This window comes from Pongo pygmaeus, chromosome 20 (genome assembly GCF_028885625.2).
Source record: "Pongo pygmaeus isolate AG05252 chromosome 20, NHGRI_mPonPyg2-v2.0_pri, whole genome shotgun sequence".
Lineage (NCBI taxonomy): Eukaryota > Metazoa > Chordata > Mammalia > Primates > Hominidae > Pongo > Pongo pygmaeus.
In genome coordinates, this window is record NC_072393.2 from 61,554,002 (window position 1) to 61,575,385 (window position 21,384).

The 21,384-nt window shown below is 48.8% G+C and overlaps 1 protein-coding gene across 1 annotated transcript in view; it reads right to left on the reverse strand.

The window, feature by feature from the left end:
• Positions 1-17,999, reverse strand: part of PTPRH (protein tyrosine phosphatase receptor type H) — a 36,334-nt gene extending 18,335 nt beyond the window's left edge. Inside the window, 11 exon segments of the mRNA XM_063658908.1 lie at positions 6,900-7,166; positions 8,661-8,927; positions 10,207-10,473; positions 11,593-11,688; positions 11,691-11,753; positions 11,756-11,842; positions 11,845-11,859; positions 13,139-13,405; positions 14,524-14,790; positions 16,386-16,419; positions 17,949-17,999. Coding sequence (XP_063514978.1) covers positions 6,900-7,166; positions 8,661-8,927; positions 10,207-10,473; positions 11,593-11,688; positions 11,691-11,753; positions 11,756-11,842; positions 11,845-11,859; positions 13,139-13,405; positions 14,524-14,790; positions 16,386-16,419; positions 17,949-17,999 — 1,681 coding nt within the window.
• Positions 18,000-21,384: the final 3,385 nt, after the last annotated feature.

Here is a 21,384-nt window from a genome sequence, read left to right on the forward strand (position 1 = left end):
GAAGGCAGAGGCAGGAGAATTGCTTGAGCCCAGGAGGCAGAGGTTGCAGTGAGCTGAGATTGTGCTATTGCACTCCAGCCTGGGTAACAAAGGAAAACTCTGTCTCAAGAAAGAAGAAAGAAAAGAAGGAAAGAAGGAAAGAAAGAAAAGAAAGAAGGAAGGAAGGAAGGAAAGAAAGAAGGAAAGAAAGAAAAGAAAGAAAGAGAGAAAGGAAGGGAGGAAAGAGGGAAGGGAGGAAGGAAGGAAGGAGGGAAGGAAGGAGAAGGAAAGAAAGAGAGAGAAAGAAAGAGAGAGACAGAGAGAAAGAAAGAGAGAGACAGAGAGAAAGAAAGAGAAAGAAGGAAAGAAAGAGAAAGAAAAGAAGGAACAAGGAGGGAAGGGAGAAAGGAAGGCTTTAAAGGAAGGAAAGAGAAGGAAAGAAAGAGAGAAAGGAAGGAAAGAAAGAAAAGAAAGGAAAGAGAGAAAGCGAGAAAGAAAAGAAAGGAAAGAGAGAAAGCGAGAAAGAAAGCAAGAAAGGAGAGCAAGAAAGGAAGGAAGGGGGGAGGAGCCAAGATGGCCGAATAGGAACAGCTCCGGTCTACAGCTCCCAGCGCGAGCGACGCAGAAGACGGGTGATTTCTGCATTTCCATCTGAGGTACCGTGTTCATCTCACTAGGGAGTGCCAGACAGTGGGCGCAGGTCAGTGGGTGAGCGCACTGTGCGCCAGCCGAAGCAGGGGTGAGGCATTGCCTCACTCGGGAAGCGCAAGGGGTCAGGGAGTTCCCCTTCCAGGGGTGACAGACGGCACCTGGAAAATCGGGCCACTCCCACCCGAATACTGTGCTTTTCCGACGGGCTTAGGAACCGGTGCCCCAGGAGACTATAGCCTGCACCTGGCTCAGAGGGTCCTACGCCCACGGAGTCTCGCTGATTGCTAGCACAGCAGTCTGAGATCAAACAGCAAGTCGGCAGCGAGGCTGGGGGAGGGGCGCCCGCCATTGCCCAGGCTCGCTTACGTAAACAAAGCAGCCTGGAAGCTTGAACTGGGTGGAGCCCACCACAGCTCAAGGAGGCCTGCCTGCCTCTGTAGGCTCCACCTCTGGGGGCAGGGCACGGACAAACAAAAAGACAGCAGTAACCTCTGCAGACTTAAATGTCCCTGTCTGACAGCTGTGAGGAGAGCAGTGGTTCTCCCAGCACGCAGCTGGAGATCTGAGAACAGGCAGACTGCCTCCTCAAGTGGGTCCCTGACCCCTGACCCCCGAGCAGCCTAACTGGGAGGCACCCCCCAGCAGGGGCAGACTGACACCTCACAGGGCCGGCCAGGTACTCCAACAGACCTGCAGCTGAGGGTTCTGTCTGTTAGAAGGAAAACTAACAGAAAGGACATCCACACCAAAAACCCATCTGTACATCACCATCATCAAAGACCAAAAGTAGATAAAACCACAAAGATGGGGAAAAAACAGAGCAGAAAAACTGGAAACTCTAAAAACCAGAGTACCTCTCCTCCTCCAAAGGAACGCAGTTCCTCACCAGCAACGGAACAAAGCTGGACGGAGAATGACTTTGACGAGCTGAGAGAAGAAGGCTTCAGACGATCAAATTACTCCGAGCTACGGGAGGATATTCAAACCAAAGGCAAAGAAGTTGAAAACTTTGAAAAAAATTTAGAAGAATGTATAACTAGAATAACCAATACAGAGAAGTGCTTAAAGGAGCTGATGGAGCTGAAAACCAAGGCTCGAGAACTACGTGAAGAATGCAGAAGCCTCAGGAGCCGATGCAATCAAATGGAAGAAAGGGTATCAGCCCTGGAAGATGAAATGAATGAAATGAAGCGAGAAGGGAAGTTTAGAGAAAAAAGAATAAAAAGAAACGAGCAAAGCCTCCAAGAAATGTGGGACTATGTGAAAAGACCAAATCTACGTCTGATTGGTGTACCTGAAAGTGACGGGGAGAATGGAAACAAGTTGGAAAACACTCTGCAGGATATTATCCAGGAGAACTTCCCCAATCTAGCAAGGCAGGCCAACATTCAGATTCAGGAAATACAGAGAACGCCACAAAGATACTCCTCGAGAAGAGCAACTCCAAGACACATAATTGTCAGATTCACCAAAGTTGAAATGAAGGAAAAAATGTTAAGGGCAGCCAGAGAGAAAGGTCGGGTTACCATCAAAGGGAAGCCCATCAGACTAACAGCAGATCTCTCAGCAGAAACCCTACAAGCCAGAAGAGAGTGGGGGCCAATATTCAACATTCTTAAAGAAAAGAATTTTCAACCCAGAATTTCATATCCTGCCAAACTAAGCTTCATAAGTGAAGGAGAAATAAAATACTTTACAGACAAGCAAATGCTGAGAGATTTTGTCACCACCAGGCCTGCCCTAAAAGAGCTCCTGAAGGAAGCGCTAAACATGGAAAGGCACAACCGGTACCAGCCACTGCAAAATCATACCGAAATGTAAAGACCATCGAGACTAGGAAGAGACTGCATCAACTAACGAGAAAAATATCCAGCTAACATCATAATGGCAGGATCAGATTCACACATAACAATATTAACTTTAAATGTAAATGGACTAAATGCTCCAATTAAAAGACACAGACTGGCAAATTGGATAAAGACTCAAGACCCATCAGTGTGCTGTATTCAGGAAACCCATCTCACGTGCAGAGACACACATAGGCTCAAAATAAAAGGATGGAGGAAGATCTACCAAGCAAATGGAAAACAAAAAAAGGCAGGGGTTGCAATCCTAGTCTCTGATAAAACAGACTTTAAACCAACAAAGATCAAAAGAGACAAAGAAGGCCATTACATAATGGTAAAGGGATTAATTCAACAAGAAGAGCTAACTATCCTAAATATATATGCACCCAATACAGGAGCACCCAGATTCATAAAGCAAGTCCTGAGTGACCTACAAAGAGACTTAGACTCCCACACATTAATAATGGGAGACTTTAACACACCACTGTCAACATTAGACAGATCAACGAGACAGAAAGTCAACAAGGATACCCAGGAATTGAACTCAGCTCTGCACCAAGCGGACCTAATAGACATCTACAGAACTCTCCACCCCAAATCAACAGAATATACATTTTTTTCAGCACCACACCACACCTATTCCAAAATTGACCATATACTTGGAAGTAAAGCTCTCCTCAATAAATGTAAAAGAACAGAAATTGTAACAAACTGTCTCTCAGATCACAGTGCAATCAAGCTAGAACTCAGGATTAAGAATTTCACTCAAAACCGCTCAACTACATGGAAACTGAACAACCTGCTCCTGAATGACTACTGGGTACATCACGAAATGAAGGCAGAAATAAAGATGTTCTTTGAAACCAACGAGAACCAAGACACAACATACCAGAATCTCTGGGACGCATTCAAAGCAGTGTGTAGAGGGAAATTTATAGCACTAAATGCCCACAAGAGAAAGCAGGAAAGATCCAAAATTGACACCCTAACATCACAATTAAAAGAACTAGAAAAGGAAGAGCAAACACATTCAAAAGCTAGCAGAAGGCAAGAAATAACTAAAATCAGAGCAGAACTGAAGGAAATAGAGACACAAAAAACCCTTCAAAAAATCAATGAATCCAGGAGCTGGTTTTTTGAAAGGATCAACAAAATTGATAGACCGCTAGCAAGATTAATAAAGAAAAAAAGAGAGAAGAATCAAATAGATGCAATAAAAAATGATAAAGGGGATATCACCACCGATCCCACAGAAATACAAACTACCATCAGAGAATATTACAAACACCTCTATGCAAATAAACTAGAAAATCTAGAGGAAATGGATAAATTCCTCAACACATACACCCTCCCAAGACTAAACCAGGAAGAAGTTGAATCTCTGAATAGACCAATAACAGGAGCTGAAATTGTGGCAATAATCAATAGCTTACCAACCAAAAAAAGTCCAGGACCAGATGGGTTCACAGCCGAATTCTACCAGAGGTACAAGGAGGAGCTGGTACCATTCCTTCTGAAACTATTCCAATCAATAGAAAAAGAGGGAATCCTCCCTCACTCATTTTATGAGGCCAGCATCATCCTGATACCAAAGCCTGGCAGAGACACAACAAAAAAAGAGAATTTTAGACCAATATCCTTGATGAACATTGATGCAAAAATCCTCAATAAGATACTGGCAAACAGAATCCAGCAGCACATCAAAAAGCTTATCCACCATGATCAAGTGGGCTTCATCCCTGGGATGCAAGGCTGGTTCAATATACGCAAATCAATAAATGTAATCCAGCATATAAACAGAACCAAAGACAAAAACCACATGATTATCTCAATAGATGCAGAAAAGGCCTTTGACAAAATTCAACAACCCTTCATGCTAAAAACTCTCAATAAATTAGGAATTGATGGGACGTATCTCAAAATAATAAGAGCTATTTATGACAAACCCACAGCCAATATCATACTGAATGGGCAAAAACTGGAAGCATTCCCTTTGAAAACTGGCACAAGACAGGGATGCCCTCTCTCGCCACTTCTATTCAACATAGTGTTGGAAGTTCTGGCCAGGGCAATTAGGCAGGAGAAGGAAATCAAGGGTATTCAATTAGGAAAAGAGGAAGTCAAATTGTCCTTGTTTGCAGATGACATGATAGTATATCTAGAAAACCCCATTGTCTCAGCCCAAAATCTCCTTAAGCTGATAAGCAACTTCAGCAAAGTCTCAGGATACAAAATCAATGTGCAAAAATCACAAGCATTCTTATACATCAATAACAGACAAACAGAGAGCCAAATCATGAGTGAACTCCCATTCACAATTGCTTCAAAGAGAATAAAATACCTAGGAATCCAACTTACAAGGGATGTGAAAGACCTCTTCAAGGAGAACTACAAATCACTGCTCAAGGAAATAAAAGAGGATACAAACAAATGGAAGAACATTCCATGCTCATGGGTAGGAAGAATCAATATCATGAAAATGGCCATCCTTCCCAAGGTAATTTACAGATTCAATGCCATCCCCATCAAGCTACCAATGACTTTCTTCACAGAATTGGAAAAAACTACTTTAAAGTTCATATGGAACCAAAAAAGAGCCCGCATCGCCAAGTCAATCCTAAGCCAAAAGAACAAAGCTGGAGGCATCACACTACCTGACTTCAAACTATACTACAAGGCTACAGTAACCAAAACAGCATGGTACTGGTACCAAAACAGAGATATAGATCAATGGAACAGAACAGAGCCGTCAGAAATAATGCCACATATCTACAACTATCTGATCTTTGACAAACCTGACAAAAACAAGAAATGGGGAAAGGATTCCCTATTTAATAAATGGTGCTGGGAAAACTGGCTAGCCATATGTAGAAAGCTGAAACTTGATCCCTTCCTTACACCTTATACAAAAATCAATTCAAGATGGATTAAAGACTTAAATGTTAGACCTAAAACCATAAAAACCCTAGAAGAAAACCTAGGCATTACCATTCAGGACATAGGCATGGGCAAGGACTTCATGTCTAAAACACCAAAAGCAATGGCAACAAAAGCCAAAATTGACAAATGGGATCTAATTAAACTAAAGAGCTTCTGCACAGCAAAGGAAACTACCATCAGAGTGAACAGGCAGCCTACAAAATGGGAGAACATTTTCGCAACCTACTCATCTGACAAAGGGCTAATATCCAGAATCTACAATGAACTCCAACAAATTTACAAGAAAAAAACAAACAACCCCATCAAAAAGTGGGCGAAGGACATGAACAGACACTTCTCAAAAGAAGACATTTATGCAGCCAAAAAACACATGAAAAAATGCTCACCATCACTGGCCATCAGAGAAATGCAAATCAAAACCACAATGAGATACCATCTCACACCAGTTAGAATGGCGATCATTAAAAAGTCAGGAAACAACAGGTGCTGGAGAGGATGTGGAGAAATAGGAACACTTTTACACTGTTGGTGGGACTGTAAACTAGTTCAACCCTTGTGGAAGTCAGTGTGGCGATTCCTCAGGGATCTAGAACTAGAAATTCCATTCGACCCAGCCATCCCATTACTGGGTATATACCCAAAGGACTATAAATCATGCTGCTATAAAGACACATGCACACGTATGTTTATTGCCGCATTATTCACAATAGCAAAGACTTGGAACCAACCCAAATGTCCAACAATGATAGACTGGATTAAGAAAATGTGGCACATATACACCATGGAATACTACGCAGCCATAAAAAATGATGAGTTCACGTCCTTTGTAGGGACATGGATGAAATTGGAAATCATCATTCTCAGTAAACTATCGCAAGAACAAAAAACCAAACACCGCATATTCTCACTCATAGGTGGGAATTGAACAATGAGAACACATGGACAGAGGAAGGGGAACATCACACTTCGGGGACTGTTGTGGGGTGGGGGGAGGGGGGAGGGATAGCATTGGGAGATATACCTAATGCTAGATGACAAGTTGGTGGGTGCAGCGCACCAGCATGGCACATGTATACATATGTAACTTACCTGCACATTGCGCACATGTACCATAAAACCTAAAGTATAATAATGATGATAATAATAATAATAATAATAAAAGAAAAAAAAAAAAAAGAAAAAAGAAAGGAAGGAAGGAAGAAAGGAAGAAAAGGAAGGAAGGGGAAGGGAAGGAGAAAGAAAGAAAGAAAAGACCTGTGTCCCCATAGCCCCACGCTCAGCGGGAGGAGACGTCTGGATGGGCTCTCTTCTTCAGGGTAGAGCCAGCCCCCAGCTGTGATTACATCTGTCCTGTGGACTTGGAGAGGCAGATGTCTGAAGAGCCTACAGACCACAGAGCCAGAGCCCAGAGGAGGTGCCATGCCGCTCCTGCTGGTTCTTAACCTCTCACCAAAACAGGGAGTGGCCGTTGAGGGTTCTTACCTGTGGAGATGCTGACATTCTGCCTGGAGCCGCGTGCTCCATGTTTTTCTGCCCATACAGAGAATGTGTACAAGGTTCCGGGTTCAAGTCCCTCAGCTGTCACACTGGTATTTGTTGTGTTTCGGGTCTCAGTTCCACCACCATCTCCAGTGTACTCTACCCAGTAGGTGTAGTCCTGAAGGTCTGGGCCATCGGGGACTTCCCAGCTCAGGGCGATGGAGCTGTTGGTCTGAGTCTCCATATGGAGGTTTCTCACTGGGTTGGGGACTGAGAAATTAGGAAGAAGATCCTGTTGGCAGAGATAGAGAACAGAACGGGGCAAGAGTGGGCCCCTCACTGCCCTCAATGATCTTAGCTCTTGTTCAACTGCTGGTGCCAGCAGATGCAGGGTGTATGTTCTAGACCGTGTTTCTCAGACTTTAATGTGCCAGACGTGGTGGCTCACGCCTGTAATCCCAGCACTTTGGGAGGCTGAGGCAAGTGGATCACCTGAGGTCAGGAGTTCAAGACCAGCCTGGGCAACATGATCAACAGGGTTTAGTAGAAACCCTGTCTCTACTAAAAATACAAAAGTTAGCCGGGCATGGTGTGACGTGTGCCTGTAATTCCAGCTACTCAGGAAGCGGAGGCCCGAGAATCACTTGAACCTGGGAGGCGGAGCTTGCAGTGAGCCGAGATTGCACCACTGCACTCCAGCCTGGGCAACAGAGCGAGACTCAGTCTCAAAAAAAAAAAAAAAGAAAAAGAAAAAACTTTAATGTGTGCACATCTCACAGGGGATCTTGTTAAATGTGGGTTCTGAGCAGTAGGTCTGGGGTGGAGCTGAGATCTCTCATTTCCAGTCAGCTCCCCAGAACACTGATGCTGCTCACATGTGGGTCATAATTTGAGTAGTACTATAGCTTCCATATGTGTGTCCCCTCCCACAAATTCATATGCTGAAACCTAATCTCCAATGGAGGCCGGGCACGGTGGCTCACGCCTGTAATCCCAGCACTTTGGGAGGCCGAGGCGGGTGGATCACGAGGTCAGGAGATCAAGACCATCCTGGCTAACACAGTGAAACCCCATCTCTACTAAAAATACATAAAATTAGCCAGGTGTGGCGGTGTGTGCCTATAGTCCCAGCTACTCGGGAGGCTGAGGCAGGAGGATGGCGTGAACCCGGGAGGCAGAGCTTGCAGTGAGCCAAGATTGCGCCACTGCTCTCCAGCCTGGGCGACAGAGCGAGACTCTGTCTCAAAAAAAAAAAAAAAAAAAAAAAATGTATCTGATGGGCTACATAAAATATCTCATAGTAATTTAGTTTCTCTCTTCTCTTCCCTTCCTTCCTTCCTTCCTTCCTTCCTTCCTTCCTTCCTTTCTTTCTTTCCTCTCTTTCTCTCTCTCTTTCTTTCTTTCTTTTTTTTTTTTCAGACAGGGTTTCTCTCTGTTGCCCAGGCTGGAGTGCAGTGGTCCAATCAGAGCTCACTGCAACCTCTGCCTCCCGGGCTCAAGCCATCCTCTCACCTCAGCCTCCTGAGTAGATGGAAGCACAGGAACACGCCACCACAGCTACTTTTTTATTTTTTTTGTAGAGACAGGCTGACCAGTTTCTTTTTACTTATTTTTATGTGGCTGATAGAAAATTGAAATTCTCACGTGTGGCTTCCACTGTGTTTCTATTGGACTAAAGAACCTGTCGCATTTTGCCAGCTCTCAACCACCCCCTACCACTGTCCTTATAAAAGAAGTAAAAATAAAACAGTGGCTGCCTCTTGCCTGTGGCACTAGTGACAGTCTCCACAGAGCTATTTACTCCATCTTTCTCCACCCACACAGAAAACGTATACAATGACCCGGGTCCAAGTCCATCCACGGTGACATTGGTGTCTCTTGTGGTTCGAGTCTCTGTTCTGCCACCGTCTCCAGTGCACTGAACCCAGTAGGTGGAGTTCTGTGGGTCTGGGCCATCGGGGACCTCCCAGCTCAGGGAGATGGAGCTGGTGGTCTGAGCCTCCACTCTCAGGTTCCTCACTGGGTTGGGGGCTGAGAAATTAGGAAGAAAGATCTAATATGAGCAGGACTACAGAACATAACAAGGGCAGCCAGTGAGCTTTTTGTTTGTTTGTTTTTTTGAGACAGAGTCTCGGTCTGTCATCCAGGCTGTAGTGCAGTGGCACGATCTCGGCTCACCACAACCTCTGCCGCCCGGGTTCAAGTGATTCTCCTGCCTCAGCCTTGCGAGTAGGTGAGACTACAGGTGTGCACCACCACACCCGGCTAATTTTTATATTTTTTCACCATGCTGGCCAGGCTGGTCTCGAACTCCTGATCTCAGCTGATCCTCCCACCTCGGCCTCCCAAAGTGCTGGGACTACAGGCGTGAGGCAACGTGCCCAGCCAAGTGGACATTTTTGATCATCAGAGTTCCTAGTTCTCCCTCAACAGCTGGTGCCAGTAGATGCAGAGTGTATGGTCTAGGCCAGTGCTTCTTATTCTTTACTGTGTGTACAACTCACGGGGGACCTTGTGAAATGCAGGTTCTCACTCAGCAGGGCTAGGATGGAGCTGACAGTCTGCACTCTCCCCAACCCTTTTTTTTCCCATCAGTGTCACTGGCCAATGTATTTCCATCAGCTCTCAGAGACACGGATGCTGCCCACACATGGACCACACTTTGAGTAGCAAAGACCTGAGCCAGCGCTTTCCAACTGAGCTTCTGCAATGATGGAAATGCTCTCCCACCCTCCAGTATGGTAGGATAACAGAGAAGGAAGTGGAAACCCTTCAACAGGGCTTTCAAACATATGAAATATGAAACTGAATTTGCAGTTTCATGCAACTTTAATGAGCTTAAATTTAATAGCCACGTGTGGGTAGTGGCTACCATATTGGACAATGGAGATCTAGCCAGAGGGAGCTGTCCACATCAGGATCATGGAGCTGATGATCTGAGTTTCCATCCTCAATATGTGACACAGTTGGGAACTAGAAGAAGAGTCAGAGGGTCAGAGTGTCCCCACTCACAGTATCTAATTCCTTGAAAACTCAGGTAACATGCCTTGGCCCCTGCACATTCCTGTTGGTGCGGGAAGATGCTCCTTGGCATTATGGTCCACATTCTAGAGAGTCCTAGACACAGACTGGCAGCTGGAGGTACCATGGACATTCATTCCTTATCTCCTGAGCTGAGACTGCCCCAGGATGTGGACATGAGTACCTGGCTCAATATGGCCCAGAGGGACTGTGGACTAGACAGTCGGCCACGTTCTGCCTACCGTCCCGTAAACAAATAAGAGCAAAACAAATGGTGACTGCCTCTCACCTGTGGTGGCATTTTGAGTCTCCCGGGAGCTGTTGATTCCATTCTTCCCCACCCACACGGAAAACGCATACAAAGACCCGGGTTCAAGTCCATCCACAGTGATGTTGGTGTCAGCTGTGCTTCGAGTCTCTGGTCTGCCACCATCTCCAGTGTACTCAACCCCGTAGGTGGAGTTCTGTGGGTCTGGGCCATCGGGGACCTCCCAGGTCAGGGCGATGGAGCTGTTGGTCTGAGCCTCCACTCTCAGGTTCCTCACTGGGTTGGGAGCTGAAAACCAGCACAGGAGGGAAAATCAGTTGTAGTTTCTGGCCCTCGAACTTTCCAGCCCTTCCTTAACCATTGCATCCAGCAGGTGGAGGCAGGGAGGCCCAGCTCTGCACTGTCCAGTGTGGCAGCCACGAGTTCCACGTGAGTGTTGAGCACCGTGAGGTGGCTTTTGTGAAATGAGATGAACCATTAGTGTAAGATCCACACCGGCTTTTGAAGAGTTGGTATGAAATTAAGAATGTCAACTATCTCATTGATCCTTTATATATATATTTTTTGTGTGTGAGTATATACTTGGTGTATATATTTAATGATCCTTTTTATATTGATTACAAGTCAAAATGAAAATATTTTGTATCTGCCAGGTGCGGTGGCTCACACCTGTAATCCCCGCACTTTGGAAGGCCGAGGCAGGCGGATCACCTGAGGTCAGGAGTTCGAGACCAGCCTGGCCAACATGGCGAAACCCCGTCTCTACTAAAAATACAAAAGTTAGTTGGGCGTCGTGGCACATGCCTGTAGTCTCTGCTACTCGGGAGGCTGAGGCAGGAGAATCACTTGAACCTAGGAGGCAAAGGTTGCAGTGAACCAAGATCACGCCACTGCTCTCCAACCTGGGTGACAGAGCAAGACTCTGCCTCAAAAAAAAAAAAAATTGTATCTGATGGACTACACAAAATATCTCATAGTAATTTAGTTTATTTGTTTTTCTTTTGTTTTGTTTTGTTTTCTTTTTTTTGAGACAGGGTTTCTCTCTGTTGCCCAGGCTGGAGTGCAGTGGTCCAATCAGAGCTCACTGCAACCTCTGCCTCCCAGGCTCAAGCCATCCTCTCACCTCAGCCTCCTGGGCTCAAGCCATCCTCTCACCTCAGCCTCCCGAGTAGATGGAAGCACAGGAACACGCCACCACAGCTACTTTTTTATTTTTTTTGTAGAGACAGGCTGACCAGTTTCTTTTTACTTATTTTTATGTGGCTGATAGAAAATTGAAATTCTCACGTGTGGCTTCCACTGTGTTTCTATTGGACTAAAGAACCTGTCGCATTTTGCCAGCTCTCAACCACCCCCTACCACTGTCCTTATAAAAGAAGTAAAAATAAAACAGCGGCTGCCTCTTACCTGTGGCACTAGTGACAGTCTCCACAGAGCTATTTACTCCATCTTTCTCCACCCACACAGAAAACGTATACAATGACCCGGGTCCAAGTCCATCCACGGTGACGTTGGTGTCTCTTGTGGTTCGAGTCTCTGTTCTGCCACCGTCTCCAGTGCACTGAACCCAGTAGGTGGAGTTCTGTGGGTCTGGGCCATCGGGGACCTCCCAGCTCAGGGAGATGGAGCTGGTGGTCTGAGCCTCCACTCTCAGGTTCCTCACTGGGTTGGGGGCTGAGAAATTAGGAAGAAAGATCTAATATGAGCAGGACTACAGAACATAACAGGGGCAGCCAGTGAGCTTTTTGTTTGTTTGTTTTTTTGAGACAGAGTCTCGGTCTGTCATCCAGGCTGTAGTGCAGTGGCACGATCTCGGCTCACCACAACCTCTGCCGCCCGGGTTCAAGCGATTCTCCTGCCTCAGCCTCGCGAGTAGGTGAAACTACAGGTGTGCACCACCACACCCGGCTAATTTTTATATTTTTTCACCATGCTGGCCAGGCTGGTCTCGAACTCCTGATCTCAGCTGATCCTCCCACCTCGGCCTCCCAAAGTGCTGGGACTACAGGCGTGAGGCAACGTGCCCAGCCAAGTGGACATTTTTGATCATCAGAGTTCCTAGTTCTCCCTCAACAGCTGGTGCCAGTAGATGCAGAGTGTATGGTCTAGGCCAGTGCTTCTTATTCTTTACTGTGTGTACAACTCACGGGGGACCTTGTGAAATGCAGGTTCTCACTCAGCAGGGCTAGGATGGAGCTGACAGTCTGCACTCTCCCCAACCCTTTTTTTTCCCATCAGTGTCACTGGCCAATGTATTTCCATCAGCTCTCAGAGACACGGATGCTGCCCACACATGGACCACACTTTGAGTAGCAAAGACCTGAGCCAGCGCTTTCCAACTGAGCTTCTGCAATGATGGAAATGCTCTCCCACCCTCCAGTATGGTAGGATAACAGAGAAGGAAGTGGAAACCCTTCAACAGGGCTTTCAAACATATGAAATATGAAACTGAATTTGCAGTTTCATGCAACTTTAATGAGCTTAAATTTAATAGCCACGTGTGGGTAGTGGCTACCATATTGGACAATGGAGATCTAGCCAGAGGGAGCTGTCCACATCAGGATCATGGAGCTGATGATCTGAGTTTCCATCCTCAATATGTGACACAGTTGGGAACTAGAAGAAGAGTCAGAGGGTCAGAGTGTCCCCACTCACAGTATCTAATTCCTTGAAAACTCAGGTAACATGCCTTGGCCCCTGCACATTCCTGTTGGTGCGGGAAGATGCTCCTTGGCATTATGGTCCACATTCTAGAGAGTCCTAGACACAGACTGGCAGCTGGAGGTACCATGGACATTCATTCCTTATCTCCTGAGCTGAGACTGCCCCAGGATGTGGACATGAGTACCTGGCTCAATATGGCCCAGAGGGACTGTGGACTAGACAGTCGGCCACGTTCTGCCTACCGTCCCGTAAACAAATAAGAGCAAAACAAATGGTGACTGCCTCTCACCTGTGGTGGCATTTTGAGTCTCCCGGGAGCTGTTGATTCCATTCTTCCCCACCCACACGGAAAACGCATACAAAGACCCGGGTTCAAGTCCATCCACAGTGATGTTGGTGTCAGCTGTGCTTCGAGTCTCTGGTCTGCCACCATCTCCAGTGTACTCAACCCCGTAGGTGGAGTTCTGTGGGTCTGGGCCATCGGGGACCTCCCAGCTCAGGGCGATGGAGCTGTTGGTCTGAGCCTCCACTCTCAGGTTCCTCACTGGGTTGGGAGCTGAAAACCAGCACAGGAGGGAAAATCAGTTGTAGTTTCTGGCCCTCGAACTTTCCAGCCCTTCCTTAACCATTGCATCCAGCAGGTGGAGGCAGGGAGGCCCAGCTCTGCACTGTCCAGTGTGGCAGCCACGAGTTCCACGTGAGTGTTGAGCACCGTGAGGTGGCTTTTGTGAAATGAGATGAACCATTAGTGTAAGATCCACACCGGCTTTTGAAGAGTTGGTATGAAATTAAGAATGTCAACTATCTCATTGATCCTTTATATATATATTTTTTGTGTGTGAGTATATACTTGGTGTATATATTTAATGATCCTTTTTATATTGATTACAAGTCAAAATGAAAATATTTTGTATCTGCCAGGTGCGGTGGCTCACACCTGTAATCCCCGCACTTTGGAAGGCCGAGGCAGGCGGATCACCTGAGGTCAGGAGTTCGAGACCAGCCTGGCCAACATGGCGAAACCCCATCTCTACTAAAAATACAAAAGTTAGTTGGGCGTCGTGGCACATGCCTGTAGTCTCTGCTACTCGGGAGGCTGAGGCAGGAGAATCACTTGAACCTAGGAGGCAAAGGTTGCAGTGAACCAAGATCACGCCACTGCTCTCCAACCTGGGCGACAGAGCAAGACTCTGCCTCAAAAAAAAAAAAATTGTATCTGATGGACTACACAAAATATCTCATAGTAATTTAGTTTATTTGTTTTTCTTTTGTTTTGTTTTGTTTTCTTTTTTTTGAGACAGGGTTTCTCTCTGTTGCCCAGGCTGGAGTGCAGTGGTCCAATCAGAGCTCACTGCAACCTCTGCCTCCCGGGCTCAAGCCATCCTCTCACCTCAGCCTCCCGGGCTCAAGCCATCCTCTCACCTCAGCCTCCCGAGTAGATGGAAGCACAGGAACACGCCACCACAGCTACTTTTTTATTTTTTTTGTAGAGACAGGCTGACCAGTTTCTTTTTACTTATTTTTATGTGGCTGATAGAAAATTGAAATTCTCACGTGTGGCTTCCACTGTGTTTCTATTGGACTAAAGAACCTGTCGCATTTTGCCAGCTCTCAACCACCCCCTACCACTGTCCTTATAAAAGAAGTAAAAATAAAACAGCGGCTGCCTCTTACCTGTGGCACTAGTGACAGTCTCCACAGAGCTATTTACTCCATCTTTCTCCACCCACACAGAAAACGTATACAATGACCCGGGTCCAAGTCCATCCACGGTGACGTTGGTGTCTCTTGTGGTTCGAGTCTCTGTTCTGCCACCGTCTCCAGCGCACTGAACCCAGTAGGTGGAGTTCTGTGGGTCTGGGCCATCGGGGACCTCCCAGCTCAGGGCGATGGAGCTGTTGGTCTGAGCCTCCACTCTCAGGTTCCTCACTGGGTTGGGAGCTGAAAACCAGCACAGGAGGGAAAATCAGTTGTAGTTTCTGGCCCTCGAACTTTCCAGCCCTTCCTTAACCATTGCATCCAGCAGGTGGAGGCAGGGAGGCCCAGCTCTGCACTGTCCAGTGTGGCAGCCACGAGTTCCACGTGAGTGTTGAGCACCGTGAGGTGGCTTTTGTGAAATGAGATGAACCATTAGTGTAAGATCCACACCGGCTTTTGAAGAGTTGGTATGAAATTAAGAATGTCAACTATCTCATTGATCCTTTATATATATATTTTTTGTGTGTGAGTATATACTTGGTGTATATATTTAATGATCCTTTTTATATTGATTACAAGTCAAAATGAAAATATTTTGTATCTGCCAGGTGCGGTGGCTCACACCTGTAATCCCCGCACTTTGGAAGGCCGAGGCAGGCGGATCACCTGAGGTCAGGAGTTCGAGACCAGCCTGGCCAACATGGCGAAACCCCATCTCTACTAAAAATACAAAAGTTAGTTGGGCGTCGTGGCACATGCCTGTAGTCTCTGCTACTCGGGAGGCTGAGGCAGGAGAATCACTTGAACCTAGGAGGCAAAGGTTGCAGTGAACCAAGATCACGCCACTGCTCTCCAACCTGGGCGACAGAGCAAGACTCTGCCTCAAAAAAAAAAAAATTGTATCTGATGGACTACACAAAATATCTCATAGTAATTTAGTTTATTTGTTTTTCTTTTGTTTTGTTTTGTTTTCTTTTTTTTGAGACAGGGTTTCTCTCTGTTGCCCAGGCTGGAGTGCAGTGGTCCAATCAGAGCTCACTGCAACCTCTGCCTCCCGGGCTCAAGCCATCCTCTCACCTCAGCCTCCCGGGCTCAAGCCATCCTCTCACCTCAGCCTCCCGAGTAGATGGAAGCACAGGAACACGCCACCACAGCTACTTTTTTATTTTTTTGTAGAGACAGGCTGACCAGTTTCTTTTTATTTATTTTTATATGGCTGATAGAAAATTGAAATTCTCACGTGTGGCTTCCACTGTGTTTCTATTGGACTAAAGAACCTGTCGCATTTTGCCAGCTCTCAACCACCCCCTACCACTGTCCTTATAAAAGAAGTAAAAATAAAACAGCGGCTGCCTCTTACCTGTGGCACTCGTGACAGTCTCCACAGAGCTATTTACTCCATCTTTCTCCACCCACACAGAAAACGTATACAATGACCCGGGTCCAAGTCCATCCACGGTGACGTTGGTGTCTCTTGTGGTTCGAGTCTCTGTTCTGCCAACGTCTCCAGTGCATTGAACCCAGTAGGTGGAGTTCTGTGGGTCTGGGACATCAGGGGCCTCCCAGCTCAGGGAGATGGAGCTGGTGGTCTGAGCCTCCACTCTCAGGTTCCTCACTAGGCTGGGGACTGAGAATTGGGAAGGAGGGTCCAGCAAAAAGGGAACCAGGTCAGTACAATCCCTCCCAATCCCCTGAGCTCATGCCCCAAGTCCAGAAACAACAGTGCTCATAAGCCCCTACCATGGACCACTGGACCCCACGGGGACCCCCCAGAGGCTCACAGCAGTTGCAGTCCCACCTCTTCGAGTGGGCAGTGAGTTCAGGCAGGGGTCACTCACCGGCTGCCCTGGCCCCTGTCCAGCTGCACAGGCCCTGGAGGGAACCCAGAGAAAATGGAGTCAGCCTCTCAACCACTCCTCCGCCCAGTGAGGCCGCGGGGCTGGGAGGAGCAGCTGGTCCCCCGCCCCATGAGTCACCCTTGCACGGGAAGGAGGGGCCGGCGTTAGGCTGGGCTGTCACGAAGGTCACCCCAACCATCTTTCCTGGGTCGAGGAGAGAAGGGGGAGCATGGCAGGAGTGGAGCTTAGGGAGCTGGGGTTGGCTCCACCCGATAAGGCCAAGAGATAAAATTAATGATTTCATTTCCCGAAATATATGGCCTTGGAAAACCGAGGGCAGAGAGCAGTGAACAGACTGGGAAGAGAGAAAAAAACCAAGGTTGGGGATCAGGAACCTTGGCCTGAGGGTGGAGGGCCTGGGGGCCTGGGTCTGAGGGAGGAGGGGCTGGGGGTCTGGACTCCTGGGTCTGAGGGAGGAGGGCCTGGGGGTCTGGACCTCTGGTTTGAGGGAGGAGAGGTTGGGGGCCTGGACTCCTGGGTCTGAGGGAGGAGGAGCTGGGGGTCTGGACTCCTGGGTCTGAGGGAGGAGGAGCTGAGGGTCTGGACTACTGGGTCTGAGGGAGGAGGGGCTGGGGGTCTGGACTCTTGGGTCTGAGGGAGGAGGAGCTGGGAGTCTGGACTCCTGGGTCTGAGGGAGGAGGGGTTGGGGGTCTGGACTCCTGAGTCTGAGGGAGGAGGAGCTGGGGTCTGGACTCCTGGGTCTGAGGGAGGAGGGGCTGGGGGCCTGGACTCCTGGGCCTGAAGGAGGAGGGGCTGGGGGACTGGACTCCTGGGTCTGAGGGAGGAGGGTCTGGGGGTCTGGACCCCTGAGTCTGAGAGAGGAGGGGCTGGGGCCTGGACTCTTGGATTGAGGGAGGAGGGGCTGCTTCCTGTCCATGAGCACAGCTGTGTGTCGCCTGAAGCCAGTGTCCCCTGCAACAGACACGACATTATCTAAGAGCCCGGGTGAAGCTGGTGTCCCCCTCAGCAGACACGACAGTATCTAAGAGCCCGGGTGAAGCTGGTGTCCCTGGCAGCAGACACAAGAGTATCTAAGAGCCCGGGTGAAGCCGGTGTCCCCCGCAGCAGACACGACAGTATCCAAGAGCCCGGGTGAAGCTGGTGTCCCTGGCAGCAGACACGAGAGTATCTAAGAGCCCGGGTGAAGCCAGTGTCCCCCGCAGCAGACACGACAGTATCTAAGAGCCCGGGTGAAGCCGGTGTCCCTGGCAGCAGACACGAGAGTATCTAAGAGCCCGGGTGAAGCCAGTGTCCCCCGCAGCAGACACGACAGTATCTAAGAGCCCGGGTGAAGCCGGTGTCCCTGGCAGCAGACACGAGAGTATCTAAGAGCCCGGGTGTAAGACTCTCCCTACAGTCTCTGCCAAGCCTGAAGCCCTCTTCCTTCTCCAGGGGATCTTCAGCACCTACTTCCTCAAGATCGAGGTGCAGGGACCCAGCTCCTTCTCCCTCAGACCCGGGATTCCCTGCCTTGGGAGCCCGCTCTGGGCGGGGAGCACTTACCAGCAGCACCAGGTTCCCCCAGACCCTGAGGCCCCCGCCAGCCCCCGCCATGCCTCCAGACACTGCCGGGGACCCAGGAGTCCCAGGCCTAGTCCTTCCACCTACTGGACTTTACACTCAAGAATGTCCCCTTTACCAGATCATCGGTGAAGCCAGACGCCAGAGCGGGAAGGGGAGGAGGAGGAAGTGGAACCCAGTTCCCAGCCCTGCCCCGCTGGCCCTCACCTTCCTCCCTCACCGCTGCCTCTAGCTCTGACACTGGAGGTGCCTCCGATCCTTTCTCCAGCCCCCAGCCCACTCCTTTGTCCCCTGAAATCTCCCTCTGCACCCCAGGTACTGGGTGCTGCGCCCCACTGCTGCACGGATGCGGGACGTGGGGCAGAGGATGAGAGCAGGGGGTGATGAGAGAAAGGCCAGCTGACTCCCTCGCCTCCCTGGTGGGTGATCACACATCAAGAGCAGCCTGGGGCTTAGACCTCACGCCCCTTGTCCCTGGAGCACACTCTTCCATTCAGGCTCTGACGCCTTTCGCCTCTCTGTCTCCCACAAGCCCCTGCAGCTCTCACAAAATGAGCCCAGCGGGCTCCCACCTCTTGGCCTTTGCCTAGACTGTCTCCCCCACCAGGTGCACCTGCCTACTTTCCCCCCAACAGTCTCCTACCTACTCCTCCATTAGTATTCAGCTTGGAAATGACCCAAGCCGGGCCTGGGGCGTTTCTAGCCCGGTCAGGACCCTGTGCACTGTCTTCCACACCCCAGACTCTCTAATTTGCATATCCATCTGTGACCCTGAGCAAATGACTTAAATCCACAGTGACTCAGATTCCTCATCTCTAAAGAATGGGCACCTTTGTAAATATGCTAAGAGAAATAGATGAGTTACTACGTGGAAAGTCTTGGAATAATGCCTGGCCCATTTTAAACACTTGATAAATCTTAGTCATGTTTATTTTTAGTTCATCCCTAGGCCACCTGTGCTCAGAAGGGGCCTGACACCCAGGGCTTTTCAAGGTGTTTTTGTTGACTTACTATATGCACACGTGGACTGCCTTAATCTCACATATAGTGTGGAAGTTAAGAATACAAACCCCAGCTGGGCATGTTGGTGTGTGCTCAGCTACTCAGGAGGCTGAAGTGGGAGGATCACTTGAGCCCAGGAGTTTGAGACTAGCCTGGGCAATATAGCAAAACCCCATCTTTACAAAGAAAAACAAAAAGAAAGAAAAAATTACCCAGGCATGGTAGTGCACGCCTGTAGTCCCAGCTACCCGGGAGGCTGAGGTGGGAGGATCACCCGAGCCTGGGAAGTCAAGGCTGCAGTAAGCTGCGATTGTGCCACTGCGCTCCAGCCTGGGTGACAGAGTGAGCCCCTGTCTCAGAAACCAAAACAATGGCCGGGCGCGGTGGCTCACACCTGTAATCCCAGCACTTTGAGAGGCTGAGGTGGGCAGATCACCTGAGGTCAGGAGTTCGAGACCAGCCTGGCTAACATGGTGAAACCCCATCTCTACTAAAAATGCAAAAATTAGCCGGCTGTGGTGGCTGGCGCTTGTAGTCTCAGCTACTCAGGAGGCCGAGGCAGGAGAATGGTGTGAGCCCGGGAGGCGGAGCTTGCAGTGAGCCAAGATAGTGCCACTGCACTCCAGCCTGGGTGACAGAGCAAGACTCTGTTTCAAAAAAAAAAAAAAAAAGGAAACAAAACAGCTGAGCATGGTTACTCACGCCTATAATCCCAGCACTTTGGGAGGCTGAGACGAGAGGATTCCTTGAGCCCAGGAATTCAAGACTGGCCTGGGCAACATAGGGAGATCCCGTCTCTATAAAAAGTAGAAGTAAATTAGCCAGGCATGGTGGTGCACACCTGTGGTCCCAGCTACTCAGGAGGCTGAGGAGGGAGGATCAGTTGAGCTCAAGAGGTGGAGGCTGCAGTGAGCTGTGATTGCACCACTGCACTCCAGCTGGGGTGACAGAGGGAGACTCTGTCTCAAAATAAACAAATAAATAAATAAGTTCTCACACCACCGCTTTGAGAAGTCAGTTTCTCTGTCTCTGAGAGCCTCAGTTTCCCCATCTGTATACAGAAGGGTTTAGTTGCGAGAAGTTTCCTTTCAGTGGGCACTGGATGTAATTCGTGCCAATCACTTGCTTGGGTTTCTGTTTTAACCTTTCTCTGTTTCTCTTCTATATCTTAAAAAAAAATTTTTTTTTATTGAGACAGGGTCTTGCTTTGTTGCCCAGGCTGGTCTCGAACTCCTAGACTCAAGTGATCCTCCCGCCTTGGCCTCCCAAAGTTCTGGGATTACAGGCATGAGCCACCACACCCAGCTGTCTCCCCTATACTTTGTGATGTCTCTCTCTCTCTCTCTCCCTCTCCCTCTCCCTCTCCCTCCCCCTCCCCCTCCCCCTCCCCCCTCCCTCTCTCCCTCTCTCCCTCTCTCCCTCTCTCCCTCTCTCTCTCTCTGTCTCTCCTCCTCCTCCTCCTCACTGTCTCTTTCTTCCCTCTATCTTTCTCTCTTCCCTCCCATCTAGATCCCCAACTTATAAACATGCTCACCCTCCCTATCTAAAAAAACATACATCCCTTACATTGACTTCACACCCAACATCCTACCACACTCTACTTGCCTTCTCTTCAAAACCCAACTCCTCGGCCGGGCATGGTGGCTCATGCCTGTAATCTCAGCACTATGGGAGGCTGAGGCAGGCGGATGACCTGAGGCAGGAGGTCAGGAGTTCAAGACCAGCCTGGCTAACATGGTGGCCATCTCTACTAAAAACACAAAAATTAGCCAGGCGTGGTGGTGCATGCCTGTAATCACAGCTACTCAGGAGGCTGAGGCAGGAGAATCGCTTGAACCCGGGAGGCGGACGCTGCAGTGAGTCGAGATCTCACCACTGCACTCTAGCCTGGGTGACAGAGGGATACTCCATCTCAAAAAACAAAAAGCAACAATAAAAAATCAACCACTCCACAAAATGGCCCACATTCCCCGGCTTCCAAAGTCCTCCTGGAGCAGCTGCCTGTGTATGGGGAAGGCACACCAAAAACAAAACCCGGACCTCGGACACGGGCCCTCCAACTCCAGTCCGGCCTTCAGATGAATGCAGCCCCAGCCAACATTTTAGCAGCAACCTCAGGAGAGACTCGGCTGTGCTCCTCTTTTCCCCTCAAGAACAGAAATTTCCACAGAGCCACTAATGAGAGTCCCGTTAGCACGACCCTCACCACCTGAGTTCTTTTCAATTCCTCTTACCAGTACGATGAGAAGCACCAAGACAGCGTTGCTTGGTGTATGTAATGATACCATCTCTAGGTCTGGTGAGCAGGAACCAGAGTCACCACAGTGGGGCAGCACAGGGCCTTGGCTCGGGTTTCCCAGAAGCAGAGCCTGAGGCAGGGATTCAGATGCTCATGAACTGTTTGAGGGTTTGCTTT